The sequence below is a fragment of the Xiphophorus hellerii genome, chromosome 16 (genome assembly GCF_003331165.1).
Source record: "Xiphophorus hellerii strain 12219 chromosome 16, Xiphophorus_hellerii-4.1, whole genome shotgun sequence".
NCBI lineage: Eukaryota > Metazoa > Chordata > Actinopteri > Cyprinodontiformes > Poeciliidae > Xiphophorus > Xiphophorus hellerii.
The window spans coordinates 25,922,832-25,938,819 of NC_045687.1; the positions used below are offsets into that span (position 1 = coordinate 25,922,832).

Consider the following 15,988-nt stretch of genomic DNA (forward strand, 5'->3'; position numbering starts at 1 on the left):
GCCATTTCTCACAGCCTGAATTAAATAGCTTTTATACAGCTTCCTACATCTGTCATCCCTTTGATTTCATTTTTAAACACCTCATTGAGTATAAAAAAATTGCCAAGTGTTTGTTGACAAAGTAATTTTCACACTGAAGAGTGATGTTGTCAGTACAATGCAATTATGGTGTGTTTAGTGATCAGGAAAAAAAAAGTTTTTTTGCGTTTCCAGTTTGGGCATATCAAACGGAAAAACATTTCAACAAATCCCTTAGTGTATCTTTAAAAATTCTACAAAAGAATCTACGTAGAAACATAAATTCACATCTTAGGTGTAACAATGTTACTGTAGGCATTAAACTTGGTTCAACACTTAATTTATTCAGTTTTTAATGAATTTATTCTCCAGTTGAAAACACATGGTAGAAAAAACTCCAGAAACCAATATTTTAGTTGAAGTAGGGGGTGATGGTAATCTATATAAAAATAAGGTATTATTCTAAGTCAGGAGGGTCTGCAGAATTTAGAACCAATAGAAAAACAGAATATTAAAATTGTCTTCAGCAAAAAATAAAAAAAACAAGTAGGAACAAGATAACTTAAATATATAAATTAAATTACAGCTGCAAGCAACCTTGAGCGGCCCTCCCAGCTCAGCACCGCTCCGGCCTCATGTAAAATATTGTAGGGGGTGCTGTAGAGCACCCCCTGCTCTACAGCATTTGGTGGGTGTGGCCTAAGTAGGCCACACCCACCAAATATTGTTGTGTATTGCTGTTGGGGGGTGGACAAGGATCGATCCCAGTGAGTTTGGTGCATCTCTACTTGAAACTGTGGAAGGTATGGCAATGGCGTCACAGGTCACTTCACCAAGCCGCCACGCCCACTTGCTCCACCGAAACCGGTCAGTGTTGGAAACCAACTTACATCAACATGTCTTCTGTCTCTGGACACAGTTTCATGTTGATTAGGTCAAAGGGGTCAGATAGAGATCATTCAGAGTACACTTTGAGGCCTGGCCACGAGCCTTCAGCATGCACGAGAAGTCATCATTTTGATAACTTTGATTCGGCCATTCCTCATGAACAAACTGACCAAGTTTGAAAAGACAAATTAGCTTTTTTATCCAAGTAAGATGCCACAAATTCATCACACATAGCACAAACAAAATGAAATTTCAGTTTCAAAATAAAATATTTGTATAATTAAATACAGACACAACTGAAAAATATCTGATAAATAGAAACCATTTTATTCACAGCAAAAGTAGTGTTTAATAACTTTAATGCATTGTCCGACTTTCTTAAGCTCTGGCTTTGGGTCTAAGATGCTGATGAACAACAATTTTTACAGCCCACTTCTCTCTATTTATGTCATTTTAGATGGCATTGCAACAGGAAAAGGTAACAGTGGTGCTTCATTTACTTTAGTGAATCGCTATAATACTGAGCTATTTTCTGTGAAAAGGCATGAAAGATAAGGGAGATGAACAAGAAAGAGAAAAATTTTGATGTTTTTTCAACTGTTTCCATTTCACAGAATACTCCTCTACCATTTTGTGGCTTTGATGATTGAAAATTTGTTGTTCTTTTTCCCCAATAATCATTCCTTGCTCTGTCTGAAGATACCAAACCAGGTAAAATGTTGTTTGTTGTTAAACTTCAATGCAAGAGTAAATGCTTACAGTGTGTGCTGTCATTTAAAAACTGATATTGAATGTGCAGCAATTGGCAAAGTGTTCTTAAGAGTTATAACTCTCTTCAAAATTTTAGAATATACTTTAGACTCTTTTAGAATTCTGCTGGATACCGATGACAATGTCCAATTAAGTGCAGTCTTGTCCAGCCAAAACCTGGAAGTGAGTGCCATTTGCGATTTGAGTTGTGCATTTGACTTTTTAACTTCTGAGACTAGTTTCTTTTAAGCAGTTATTAATTCCAAACCCCAACTTGAAATACACTTCCCGATGAGTTCCTTTAAACCTTTTTTATTTTTTGTTCTTCTTTACACATTTGACTCAACAAAGGGTTTTTTTGGTTTGACAGGAGAGGTAGGTGCAATCCTTTCTACTGACCTGTCAGAGCAGTTTTGGCTAACCGGCAGTGTTTGGGCAACCTTCACATCAAGATAGGAAGGGTTCTGACTTGAAACATGCCCCGAATCTTCATTCCATCGGCTGTTACCAGGGGCCACCTCACACAGGTCCAAATGGACCTGTGTGAGGTGGAGGTGGCTGTTGTGAGCGTTGTTGTTGCTACAATTATAGTAGGCATTAGATATTAGTGCTTCTGGAGCCAAGCCTCTTTGGTTAGCACTGCTTTTGCTAGGTGACGTGACAATCGTGTCGACTGAAGAAACAGCCCAGGAGCGAGAGAGGCTGAGGCAGGATGCTGAACTAGAAGGAACCTGCTGCTGGTACTGCTGGTGCACCCGTACCGACTTGTCTGTTATACCCATAAAAGGTGTGTTCCTGGAAGAGCGTCCTGCCTCTCCAGGATATGTCCCTCCTCCAGTCATGCAGATCTCTGACTGCAGAGAGGAATTAAGAAAAGGATCATCATGACAACCATAAGCATCTCCCATAGATTCTGAAGGTAGATCCATGTGCTGGACAGAGGCTGAGGTCCTGAAACCTTGACCTTCATTAGTTAGCAGCCCACTTGCAATGTTAGAAGAAAAGCGCACATTCACACTCTGGGAGTGTATAAGAGACCTGGGAGGAGGAGTGAAGGTGGAGGTTGGGTGGGCATTAAGAGGAAGATGAACTCCACCCTGGTGTTTATAGTGAAAGTCTTGCAGTGACTTATTGCCCATAGTTGCCTCTGTAACTTCCATTGGGTAGTAAGCTGCTTTAGACTGGTTGCGGCTGAACTGTCGAGACTGGCTAAAATCATTTACTACCATTCGGTCCGCTGCTGTTCCTCTGCCATGCACAGGTGTTGCTTGCGTCTGGCAAACAGGTGAAACACCCACATTGTCCAAAACATGAGTCACTCTGGAACAAACACCACCACGGACAAGTGGGCCATGTCTGACATCAAACGGTCTAGGGTAAAAGTCTTCCCATAACTCTGCTAACTCTTCAGGAAGATTGGTAAACTGGGAGTAGGCAGAACTCCCTAAAACCAAATCAGAGTGGTCTGAGGAGCTTGGCTGACTGCTTAGGACGACCTCAGCCTTGGTATTCTGGAGCCCCAGGCTTTTGGAAGGGCTGCGTTTAAGCAGGGATTTCTGATTGGAACCAAGGTTGTTCTGCTGCCTGCCCTGATTATGATCTGCTGGGCTAAGCACTGAGACCGTTTGAAGGTGGTGTTGTCCTCTACTTTCAAACATTGAGCCAGCTCTTTGTGGATGCTGCAGGGGTGATGAAGGAGTCTCACTGACATGAGGTTGGCTGGGGGAAGTGGGAGGTAGCAAAGAATGACTGGGGGAAGAGAGGTCTGCTAAATGAGTGGGATTAGAGAGGCACTGATGCATGTGAGTCGGAGAGAGAGAAGATGGTGATTTCAGTCCAGGGTAGCAATGGGTGTCAAGACTGTAGACTGTGTGAGGAGGATGAAAGGACAAAAAGTCTTCGTCTTCCCTGAAATCCCCATCTTTTTCTTTCTCAACTTCCTTATCTTCCCTGTTAAAGCTTTCCATGTTCTGCACATGAAGACAGTTGAAATCCCTACACCTGGCTTCATTGGTGGACACTGCCATCTGGTGTTGATAAGCAGAGGGAGGGTCTTGTTGCTGTGAAACTTGCCGACACTCTTCTTTCACCCGAGACAGAAGGCGCTGAATCTCCCTGTTGGATGGACATAGACGGCTGGCGTCCATCAGGTCCTCCAACGCAGCATGGAACTGTCTGAAGGGACACAAACAACAAAACGGAGCATTTTAAAGAAGATTCAAAAAAAGAGAAAATGGAACTTCTAACTTTGTTGAACTCGTTCATACAATTTCTTCTACAAATAAGTAACTTCACCCTGTGAAGTAACTTCACCCTGTGTTTCCTAATCTTTTTTTAGCTGTTATCCTCTTTTCTCTTGCCTCTCCATGGATGGGCCATAATTGACCTGATTATAAATCTCCAAAGAAAGTTGTTTCAGGTGTGCTAGAGACTAGGGATGCTCCAATAAGGTTTTTTGCTGCTGATTCCGATATCGATCACCAGTCGATGCCAATCACCAATACTGATCAGATGGATTGGCTGTTTTGTTTTTTCATATAGGTATAAATGCTACTGCCTAAGTGATCTAGCAAAATGGAACCACAAAATCAAGTAATTTAGACAACATGCAAGCAGCAAAAATTCAGTCAAAAGGACAAGTTAACAACCTGCAATCAGGTTAATACAATAGTTAACATTTAGGCAGTAACATCCCAAATTATACATAAGGTCAAATAAATCTCACAACACTGCCTATGTAAAAAAAAAAAAGTCAAGTAAAAAAGGAAATGTTCAAAGTCAAATACAGGTTGCATTCAATTAAACAATCCTAAGTTACTAAATCAAAACTGACTGAAAGGATGTGCAAACTGTTGTGCAATGTCAAAAGTGACTGACAGTGCTAAGACCCACCTCCTGCCTCTGATTGGTTGTTCCTAACCAAATGGAGTATTCCTCAGAACACAAGGAGGAGGCAAATCAACTTGATTTTTCCACAGATTCTGCCTCATGTTAGGACACAGTGAAAGTTGTAATACATAAAAACTTAATTTTTTTAGTTACATGTTGCAGCTTTAACCAGATCTTCTATGTGAGAATTCACTGTCTGGTGGAGCTTGAATGGCTCTATGTCTGTGCTTACGTTCCAGTAGCAGCGGTTCATCAGCAAGAGCATTTGAGGGAACTCAGCATCTTCCACCTCTGGTCATTTAACTGGATGACATGCTTCACCCCTGAGGTCATTTTCCATCACAAGACTTCCCCATTCAAGTCTTGACTTCCCCATTCACTCTCAGAGCATTAAAGTTACACATTGCTTAGGATTTGCTGCTGTGCACTTGTGCAAAGTGAAGTAAAGAGGGCAATATGTTGCACAGAGGGTCTCTGAAGGCTGCAAAGTGTGAGACATGGGTGATCAGTTTTTGTGATCGGCAACTACAGCTAGTGATCGGGGAACTCCAGTCATATACATTTTCACAAAAATTGGCTGATTATGATCAATGGCTGATCGATCACACGCCACTACTAGAGACCTCTGTCAAAATGTAGTACAATTGTTCAAACAAATGTAAAGGGACTTGAAGGAGTTGAGGAAGTAAAATATGAATTAAAGTCATCCATCAATCTATCCACCCATTTACCATCCTCCTTGTATCCAAGATCGGGTCAAAAATCACTGACACTTTGACACTGAGCATTTGAACATTTTCAGCTCATTCTGGCATTTCCAGGCCAGACATGGTCTCCTCCCAGTGGATCTTGCTCGGAAAACCTTTAAAGGGAGGCGTCCAGGAGGCATCGTGATTATCCAAACATTTGTGCATAACCATAACCCCTCAACTGTCTCCTCTTAATGCAGCAGCTCTACTTTGAACTTCCCCTGGAGGAGGGAGCACCCTACCGTTTCTCTAAGTCTGAGTCCAGCCACCCCCCAGAGGCAGCTCATTTTGGTCAGTTGTATCAAGGACCCCATCTTTTAAATTGAAGTCACCAATTAAGAACTGAAATATTACTATAGAACTACGTAGGTTCTACATAGTTTGCAAGTCAGGATAATAGGTTTTTCACCTGAGTGAATTTGGACCTCCCACCTTCTTCAAATCAAACAGAATTGGTATCAAACTTTTTTGCAGCAGAAATTTTAATTTGTGCCACTGTAATTTCAAAGATATTAATAAATGTTTCCAGAGGTCAGAAAATGTCAACCAGCCTTCCCACACTTACTAAATCAAAAATTGGTGTCAATCAAACTCTGCCATGTTTGTGCTGATAAAAATCTGTGTGTTGTTTTTGTTTTGAAGATATTAAGAAACTTTTCAAGGTCAAAAGGTCAACCAGTTCCCCCACCTTCTTCAACTCCAACAAAATTGGTGCCAAATGTTTGCGCTACAAGTGTTTTGTTTGTGCTACTATCATGTTAAAGAATTTAGTAAAAGTTTCCTGAAGTCATGAAAGGTGAACCATCCCCCACATGTTCTTCAAGTCAAACAAATTGGTGTCAGCACATTTGTGCTGATAAAATGTCCATTTGTGCTGTTTAGAAGACATCACTGAAAATTTAAAGATCAACCAGCATTCCCACTTTAACTGAAAAATCTGTCATTTCTGTCTGAGTCCATTACAGGCTGATGTCTGAACACTATATGACAGTTTTATTGAGAGGCTAAGATCACAAACAAATGAAAGAAAATACACTGAATATTTTCATGCTATCTAGTCCACTAACTTGACAAATAGCCTTTAACCTGCTTTGCTACTTACATGAATCTAATTTCATGTAAACAGCAATTTCTGAGTCAAACTGATTAACTTTTGTGATGAAATTGATACCTGCGGCTTCGTTTAGCCCTGGCTCGGGCATAAAAGGCCTCATAGGAGTTGGATTTCAGCTCTAGAGCCTTTGTAGCAAATTCCTCAGCAAGGTTGAAGTCCTATCACACAAACATACAAAAACACACAAATAATACACAAAGATTAGAAGTTCCACTCAAAAAATACTAGAATTGTTTTGGTTCTATTGGCCTTTATTTGACAGTAATCTGACAGGAAGCCGGAAAGAGGAAGGGGGAAAGACATGCTGCAAAAGAACAGAGGATGGGACTTGTAGCAGGGCTGGCTGTGTCAGGGTCTGTAGCCTCTGGGGTAAATTGAGCCAAAGGCTGACCCTAGAAACAACACTTTTATTTCTAGGTGTTTCGAAGCGGCGAAGAAAGAAAAATTGTTGATCATGACATCAAATAGATAGGAGGAAGGCATTATTTAATGAAGCTTGTGGATGTCAGAAACACATGGCTAAAGTGGTTAGATTTTTATTTCTTAAGCAATTTTCCACTCTTGAAAGTGAATTTAGTCTATCACAAGTTTCATAAGAAATGTGTTTAGACCACAATAGGTATTTTTTAAATTTGTTTTATATATCAATTGTAGTATGTATGAGCTACAACATAAGGTCATAAACCAAAGAAAAGTGTAACATTTTAGGAGTGGACCCAAATAAAGTTGAAATAATAGTTTTGTGGTAAGTTGAACCATTTGCCAAGGGGTAAGTTGAGCCACTGGCTCAGCTATGATTCTCAAACAAGCATTCAGTTCTGCTGCTTCTTATGGCTCTATGTACCTCGCACCTAAGCTTTACCTATCATGAGACAACATTTTTTGGAAATGCTGTGTTATCAAAACAGTTATGTTTAAACATATGCGGACATATCAGCTGGAGACCAAACTAAGGCTGTCTTGATGTAGCAATTCTAAATATGAAAAAAATGGCTCATCTTACCCTGGTGTCCAATACACACGGAGCCCACTCTAATTACTGCACCACCCAATGCCCCTGGAGATCAGCTAAAGCCATTAATTCGATTTAATTAAATACAGTTTAGGATAAGACAATCTGGGAACATTCTTGTTCATAGTTGTTTTTATTTTGGTAAAAGTTTTGTTCTTGAGGAATAACTAAATCCTAAATCAACTTTTTTTTGCAGATAAACTGTATAAATTAGCAATCTTGACATTTTTTGTGTAAATTTGTTTCACTCTGCAATATTTGGCCTAAAATGTCTTAGAGCTTCCCTACTTTGGTTGAACGGTGGCTACTGCAGTCGAATTTTTCTATTGGTTACAAGGCTATAGCTTGGTTGATGTCTATGTCACCACTCCAACACACGACCCAGTGCTCAGCATTGCTTCTCAATTTCAGCCAGCCGTCTGGTGAGAGCTGCTGTTTGAATAATGTTCTACGGCTAGCTTTTTACATTTACGGAGTGGCCCCATACATCTGTCATTTAATGATAACATTTCTTATTATTAGAATTGTACAGTGTTGTACAATTTGGCTACACAACATCACATGTAAATAAACAAAAACATTCAGCTTCACAAAATGTTTAATGTTGTACACAATTAAACTACATTAATCATTGGGCAACACGTCTGCAACCATCATCAGAACAGCCTCACCTGATGAAGCTGAAGACAACAAAGGCTTTCAAAAGACTACTCTGGACTAACAGTTTTGAAGTAATAAACCTGTATGGCATACTTTGGCCACATAAACTGTATAAGAATATTAGAAGTTTAGCTTTAATTAGTTTCTGATTTTGTAGCAGGTTTGACTCTGTGCAAATTGACACCATAAACCACAGAAAACAGGCATGTTTTTGTGGAGCATGGCTATGTTCTCCAGGACCACATGAATGAAATTGTTGTGGGGGAAAGAAAGGGAATCAGATGTGCAGTCATCCATCATATAAGGTCCAAATTGTTCATCAGTTGTGTCAGGAGTTACTGCTGGGGTTTCCTACTGCAATATTGCATCTGTTATCTGCAAAAACATGCATCCAAAAACATTAATTAGACTTTATATATAAACAGTCTAGGTGTATACATTTGATTTAAATGACAAAACTTTCTAAAACTGTTTTCTACCATTTTACAGATTGTACCTTAATTTGATAAGTTAGGAGAGATTCACTATTTGCATTTCATACACCGTGTTCCAAATTATTATGCAAGTGATATTTTCTCAGATTTTCTTAAATGGTCAATGCAAATGATGGTCAGTATAATATTCAAGTCATGAACTATTACAGTATAAATCAAATTTTACTGAACAAAGCTCAACATGAGAACAGTATTTTTTTCAAAAATAAAAAACTCAAAATGCACTGTTCCAAATTATTATGCACAGCTGATTTTCTAAACATTTTATGGATTACAAAGAACTGCAAACAGTCATTCTTTGAATGTGCATCATTAAGTGGTCACATGTACTAAAATCAAAAACTATTTCAATCAAAAACATCTTAAGAGACCGAGTTACATGTTAACATAGGATCCCTTCTTTGATATCACCTGCACAATTCTGCACAAGCCCAGAGATATTATTAGCTATTCTTGCTGGAATATTCTTGCTGGAAATGTTGCTGGAATTACAAGAGAGACAAATCACCTAAATAAATTGGAACATAAATGTTAAGTGACTGGTCTTGGAATGGGCAGGACTAGATAAAAAGTTTCATAACAAATAGTTTAAAGTAATAAATTGATCCTGAGGCAACCAAAATGCACCAGAATGATTTGTTTTAATTAGAATTACCGCATAAATTAGTAATCAGTTCACAGCGATCAGAGAGATAAATTTTTTAACAAAGCTTCATTTTTACAAATGAGAAAAGTGTGATCTGTACATCTTCCACTTAGCTGCACACATTCTAATTAGACATGGCAAAATATTAAATTTTGTGCCAGTATATTTAAATTATTGAAAGTACTGAATCATTACCCAACCTTAAGTACCACTAAGGTTGGGTTCTTCCAGTTTAGGAGCTGCTGACTGGGGAGTAGCTCCAGAGGAACCAAAGCTCCAGCTGCTGCTGGAAGAAACAGCCTCTTCTCTCTGCTTTTTTATAGTGGTACTGCAGTGGATTTCAGTCTGATTTTGTCATTTCTTCTGGATCCCATGTAGTATTCATTTCATTGTAAGCCTTCTCTCAGAAGTGCGCACTACAGATCGTCGTGTTAGTTCACATTGTTGGTGGTGAAATCCTGCCTTTCCAGTTGGATGAATCTCACCCAAGGCTAAAATGATTTTTTTGTTGTTGACTTTTCTCACTCTGTTCAGACAGCCTGAGCAGTCGCACATAAACAAGTTTCTACCGCACCAGAGCCAACAAAACCACCTTGAGCTTAGCAATCAGCTCAGCCGTTACGTCACACAAACTACGTTTTTTCTTGAAGGAGAGATTTTTGGTTAATTCAACACTTTAAAACATTCTCTAGTTAGAGACCAAATACAGCAATCAGATTTACAATTTGATTTCAGAATATATTTTTCTACCATTTAAAAGAACCTTAAAGAAGCACTTTAAATTATGTATTTAGATAGTTTATCAGCAAAAAAAATTTGGCCTTACTTTCACTTTAAATGTGTTTTTCTTAACTGAAAGTGGAAAACCATATTTAAACAGAAATAAATGCATGAAAACATGGTCTAATTCCACTCTGTATGGAATTAGCCCATATAATGTGTCTCACTTAGTGAATTGAGTTCTTAAAAAATTTACTTTTAAAAAATATTCTAATTTACTTAAAATGACCGTGGATTAAAAACACACACACAATAACCCAGGAGACGGAGACTCACATTCATTTTACGGCGGCAGCGGGACAAGTTGAGCAGCACACACACTCTGAGCTGTTTGAAGGTCTTTAGCTCGTCTCTGGGAAACTTGTGGAGGGCTGACTGGTAGGACTGTGCAGCTTCTCTCACCTTTCCTTGCTGTAAACATACACAGATGAATTACTGCAAATATCAGTAGCAGTGCATGTTATTATGCTGAACATTAGTGGTAGTATTCACCTTGTACAGTCTGTCTCCTTCTTGGATCATTTTACTGAGTAACACCATTAAAATGTCCGGCTTGGAAGTGGCCATGGCCCAGGTTGCTGGTCCTAAACACACATAGACATGAATAAATATAAATATATTTAAACATTTGGTTTGATGAAGGTGGAAAATAAAAAATTTGGCTTGCTGCAGAATGAATAGCCAAAACAGATATTTTCAGCACTTTGCAAAACTTTGCATTACTTTCCCAGTAATGGGAAATGCACACCATTTCCCACTACTGTCATGGTGTGTAGATGGTTGAGTAAAACTTTATTTGAAGGGGTGTGCATAAAGACTGACATGACACTGTCGTAAATATGACATAACACCTGTTATGAACATGAAGAAGTGTTTATGAATGCTTGACTGTTGTCATGAAGAGTCACTCAGTTAGTAATGACACTTTTAATGCATTAAAAGTTAAAATTGCTCTCACAGATACCCATATCAAGAAACGCATCAGCAGGTTTACAGAAGTTGGGATGAAACATTTTGTCACCTTCCCAATATTCCAGTTGATGCAAACTGTCTCATCTTTGCATCCTAAAATGACTGGGCTGAGCTTGGCCGGCCTGCTTGGCATACTTGCCTTTCGGCAGAGCTAAATAATGCCTCAGTACAGATTAGGTTTTTTATATACATCACTAAAGTTTATTTGGACATGACATTTATCCTTTTAAAACAATAGAAATTAGAACACAGTATCCACTGTGTTGATTTTTTAACATTATAGGTGATGGTTTATTACTGTGTGAAACTATTTAGAGAGATCAAAACGCTGCCAGACAAGGAAAAATGCAGTCCATTGGAAAAAAGATGCTCCAATGAATTGCAAACACACACGTAATAAAATCCTAAAACAAGAAAATGTGATTGGTGAAACATCAGCACTTTGCCAATTATTTCGATCCGTAAGCAAACTGACGAACCTGTTCCTGCAGCAGTCACGTGGTACGACCCACTTCAAACATCACAGCCTGCTCCATCAACACAAACCCCGATATGCGCTTAATATGGCACAGAAGACACATCACTATTTATAAATAAAAAGTATTATTTTATTTATTAGACCGACGAGAGAGAGAAAGAAAGTGGCACAGAGGAGTGAGGGAGAGAACACAGGGGAACAGGAACTAATTCTAACACTAAAGAATAACTGAGACTAAACTGATGGTGGCAAGCTACTGGACAGTAGCCACAACTGCCCTGCGGAAGTCTGACAGAAGCGAGGCTGCCATGCACCAATGCCACAGGGCCCTCAAGTGAAGTGTTTTTCCAATGACAGAGGCAAGTGGAGCGGGAATCAAACCCACAACCCACCAACTGCAGGTGAACTCCTACCACTGTCAACAGCGGTGTTTTGATAGCAGCGAAATATTCTGAGTTATGGTCCTACCAATCTTAGCTCCCTTCTTGAGAAGAGCAATAACTGCTGAAGTGTTCCTGCAGCCAACTGCTCGGTCCAGAGGGCGCATCCCACTGCAGTCCATGTGCTCCACCAACGCTCCATGATCCACTAGATACTGGACCTGCAGCAGCACAGACATGTAAGTAAACACCAATTTTACTTAGAAAATGAATACACTATGTGTGGTCATATGAAGTCACATGTGTATCTGTGTTAGCTAACCACTTCAGGGTCTCCACAAAAGGCAGCCAGGTCCAGAGGTGTTCGACTGCTGCGATCAGCATGGTCGGTGGCTGCCCCTCTCTCCACCAGCTCCCTGACCAATGTGAACTGGCCTTTGAGGCATGCCCAGCTCAGAGCAGTCAAGCCTTCCCTATCGATCTGGTTGAGAGAGGCCCCTAATTTGAAGACAGATGACAATAACGCAACTGATTTTACTGTGTCAAACAGTAAGCTTAGAAGTTGATTCATGCTCAAGCTCTGCCTGAGTCATGCTTTCTGCAGTCTGTAACATGTTTTGTTCCTGTCCATCTTGCTTTTAACTCTGACCAGCCCCCTGTCCCTGCTGATGATAAGGATCCCCATTACATGATGATGCAACAACCACGTGTCACTGTGATTTTTTTGCTGCTTTTTTTTTCTTGCCAGAATATTGAGTATACAACTCATGTCAACACGTTCACCCACCAGGGATGTCACTCTGCAGCTCCTCCGGAGTTACCATTGCCTCAATTTGCTGCTTCTCCAATTCACCTTACCCAGCCTGTAAATTTTGGTGGACGGCCATGTCTTAGTACACTGTCTAACAGTGATATCCACTTTCTACGCTTCATTGAAGGTTTGAGCAAAACTTTGTTAAAAGTTTGGAATACAATTTATGACCCAAACACTACCTACCTGACCTATCTGCTGTGTTCCTTGGTCTTCATGATCCTCATTGTTCTCTAATGTTCCCCAACAACCCACTGAGGTCTTCACAGAACAAATTGATTAATACTCAGATTAAATTAGATGGGTTTTTAAGGCAACTGGTTGGACTATATTAAGGATGAGAGTTTAATTTGAATTAGAATAATTATGAAAACATAGGCAAAATGTAAGAAAGTTCAAGGGCATGGATACTTTTGCAAAGGCACTATATGCCAAACTTGGACTCAGAAGCCCTGTGAGGTGAATGTTACCGTGATCCAACAGAAGCTGGGCGGAGATAATGTGTCCTTCTGAGGCTGCCGTCATCAGAGCTGTTCGACCCTGCTGGTCCACACTGTTCACCTCAACCCCATAGTTCAGCAACAGCTCCACCACCTGATAGTGAAACAAAGGAAGAGGCAGAAATTTGGTCTGTGCAGGATTAAGTCCAACTGTTACCCTGTAAGTGGGTTTTACCCGTGTGTGTCCCCGTCTCACGGCGCTGAAGAGTGGAGTGATGCCATGCCTGTTGCCTTGCTCAGCAGCAGCTCCCTGATCCAACAGGAGTCTACACACAGCAAGTTTTCCATGTCCTGCTGCAGCTGTCAGAGCTGATACACACACCAACTAGTCAATCAGCATTCCAATTGTTTTCAACCACACTAAACAACAATAATAAAATACTCAGCCTCAACCAGTCTTTTTGGGCATGAAAAACCACAAAATACAAATTAACAGCACTTCAATAACACTTATCTATTCATCCAACTCATAGCTACTCTTCCTGTTGTACATAAAAAATCAGTTTGCTTAAAGACATTTAGACAAGTGGTGACTGCAGGGCCTATAACTAATCAATGGAAAGTAATTGCATTCTAATTGAAAGTCATATTCCAACAAAATATAGATTTTCAACTCAAAAACTACTTTGGTGCAAAATTATTGAATAAATAAAAATATGAGCTCAACAACAAAGATATTGTTTTAATCTGTTTATTTACAGTACAAACCAAAAGTTTGGACACAACTGTGTGTCCAAACTTTTGGTCTGTACTCAGTTCAGACCAAAAGTTTGGACACACCTTTTCATTGAATTCAATGAGAAAGTGTGTCCAAACTTTTGGAACTACTGTGGAATATATAGAAATCATTGTGGAAAGAAGAATTCTTCAAGACAGTTATGGAGAACCCTGGGCATTCTCCTCAAGAGACTGTTATACAGGAACACAAGTTATTCAGTCAAAGGCTTCTTCAGAGCTGCTGTAATACAGACCACTACAGGAAATACTTCCTGCTCACTTCCATCAGCATCTAATGACATGAGTCACATCATTTAATATCCCTCTGGGATTAATAATAATTTTAAATGAACTGAATTGATTACTTTTTAATTTACAAACAAAATCTGAAATATGTAAGCTGTATTTTGGAGCCTATTTTTCAGCTGAGTAGGACATGAAGGAGAACAGCTTTTCAAGATTCTTAACCAGATTTAGGGTATGAGATTAAGGGAGAGTGAATAACAAATCTAAGACATAGTTCCTATATTTTTTAATCTAGAATACAAGCTGAAAACCAAATACCTTTTTTCTTTCACTTCTCAGTTATCCACTACTTAGTTTTGGACTAAGTAGAAAAAAATTCTATAAAATTGAAATGTGTTATTGTAACGTATGAAAATGCGTTACAATAACACATTTAATGCATGAAAATTTTTTCCAGAGCTCCCTGTTTTCCTCAGGACCTGTGTTTTGCTTAAATTTATGACATTTATTATGAATCATACCTGTCTCCCCCCACAGACAGTCATATGTGTTAATCTCAGGTCTCTGCTCCTCTTCCTCATCTTCTTCTGGAAGATCCAGGAGGTATGACACCATCTACATAAAACACATCATGTTATTATGTTATACATTATTCATAATACCAACCTACAGTATATGTACAAATGTCACATGCTCTTATCCTGAGTTTCTCACTTCTGCATGCCCCATGTTTGATGCTGCAATCAGAGCCTGCTGCACAGCTTGGCTCCTGCTCGTCCCCTTCTGGCTACAACAGGAAGTGCAGCTCCAATCAGGGCTCTTCAGCAGGAAGCGCAGCACCTCAAGGTGACCGTGCTGGGCTGCCAGAACCAGCACACACCGACCTGAGCTGTCCATGTGGCCAATCTAAGAGTATAGGAAGGCAGAGACCATATTCGGAGCAGTATTATGTTTGGCAGGCACGTGCGAGGGGTGAGGGGAGGGGGGGGGGGGGGGGGCTTGAGCCCCTGCCCTTTTTATCCTTGATGCCCCTAGTGCCCTTTTAGAATTGTTTTTTTTTTCAAAATTTTTTTTAAAATTATTTTTATTTTTAATCTGTATGTCAGAAGGACTGTTTGTGCCCCTCAGCAATAATATTGGGCTAAATATAATAATTTAGTAAAAATAAACTAGTCTGGCTGCCCTCAGTCTAATAATGACTCTCAGAGCCTCCATGTTGTTCAGACACCGGGTCCATGGTAAGAAGGAGGGTGCGGATCTGTGTTCTCTAACTATCAAATTATGGGCAAGAATATTTTTTCATACACTGGTTTGTGAATAACAACGTATGTCTGACGTTAGAAAAACTGTTTCTATTTATATTTTCATAATCGTCCTTGCAATAGCGGGACAAAACCCGCCTCGCCCCTAAACACAGAAATGCTTCAGAGAAAACTTCTGACTTTAACTTCATCATTCTGCTAATTGCCCGGTTCGCTACAGGCAGCTTGAGTCGGTCCACCGACAGATAGAAAGAATATCTGTCTTTATATCAGACATCCTGGTATAAGACAAGATACTGTCACCGCGAGTCGCAATGCAGCTCAAAGCGACGGTACCACCTGGTACCACCTGCTCTCTGTTCGCTCTGCTTCTCCTTAACGTTTCTACCAGGCGGGTTAAAGCCGCTGCTGACAGGATCTGGGCTGGAGGTTCGCGGCTGTAAATAGAAGTTATTGCAGAACCTCAAGTCTTAAAGGAAGATTCGGCCCATTTAAAGTTCACAAAATAAACATCAGAGAAAATATTGTAGCAATAATTAGAACCGCAGCAAAAAGCCAAACATGCCACAATGAAATGAATCAAAATGTCTCCAAAGCATCGGGGAACTGGCATAGGAGCCAC

At 39.8% G+C, this 15,988-nt stretch overlaps 1 protein-coding gene across 4 annotated transcripts in view; it reads right to left on the reverse strand.

Moving 5' to 3' along the window:
* Positions 1-1,212: 1,212 nt before the first annotated feature.
* Positions 1,213-15,988, reverse strand: part of LOC116735423 (protein TANC2-like) — a 61,757-nt gene continuing 46,981 nt past the window's right edge. For all 4 annotated transcript variants that reach the window (XM_032587332.1, XM_032587334.1, XM_032587336.1 and 1 more), the window contains 10 exons: positions 14,819-15,010; positions 14,626-14,719; positions 13,317-13,450; positions 13,112-13,235; positions 12,153-12,328; positions 11,919-12,051; positions 10,493-10,584; positions 10,277-10,411; positions 6,466-6,566; positions 1,213-3,831 (listed from right to left, as the gene is read on the reverse strand). In XM_032587332.1, the coding sequence (XP_032443223.1) occupies positions 1,986-3,831; positions 6,466-6,566; positions 10,277-10,411; positions 10,493-10,584; positions 11,919-12,051; positions 12,153-12,328; positions 13,112-13,235; positions 13,317-13,450; positions 14,626-14,719; positions 14,819-15,010 (3,027 nt within the window). In that variant the 3' untranslated portion in view covers positions 1,213-1,985. The remainder of the gene's footprint in view (positions 3,832-6,465; positions 6,567-10,276; positions 10,412-10,492; positions 10,585-11,918; positions 12,052-12,152; positions 12,329-13,111; positions 13,236-13,316; positions 13,451-14,625; positions 14,720-14,818; positions 15,011-15,988) is intronic.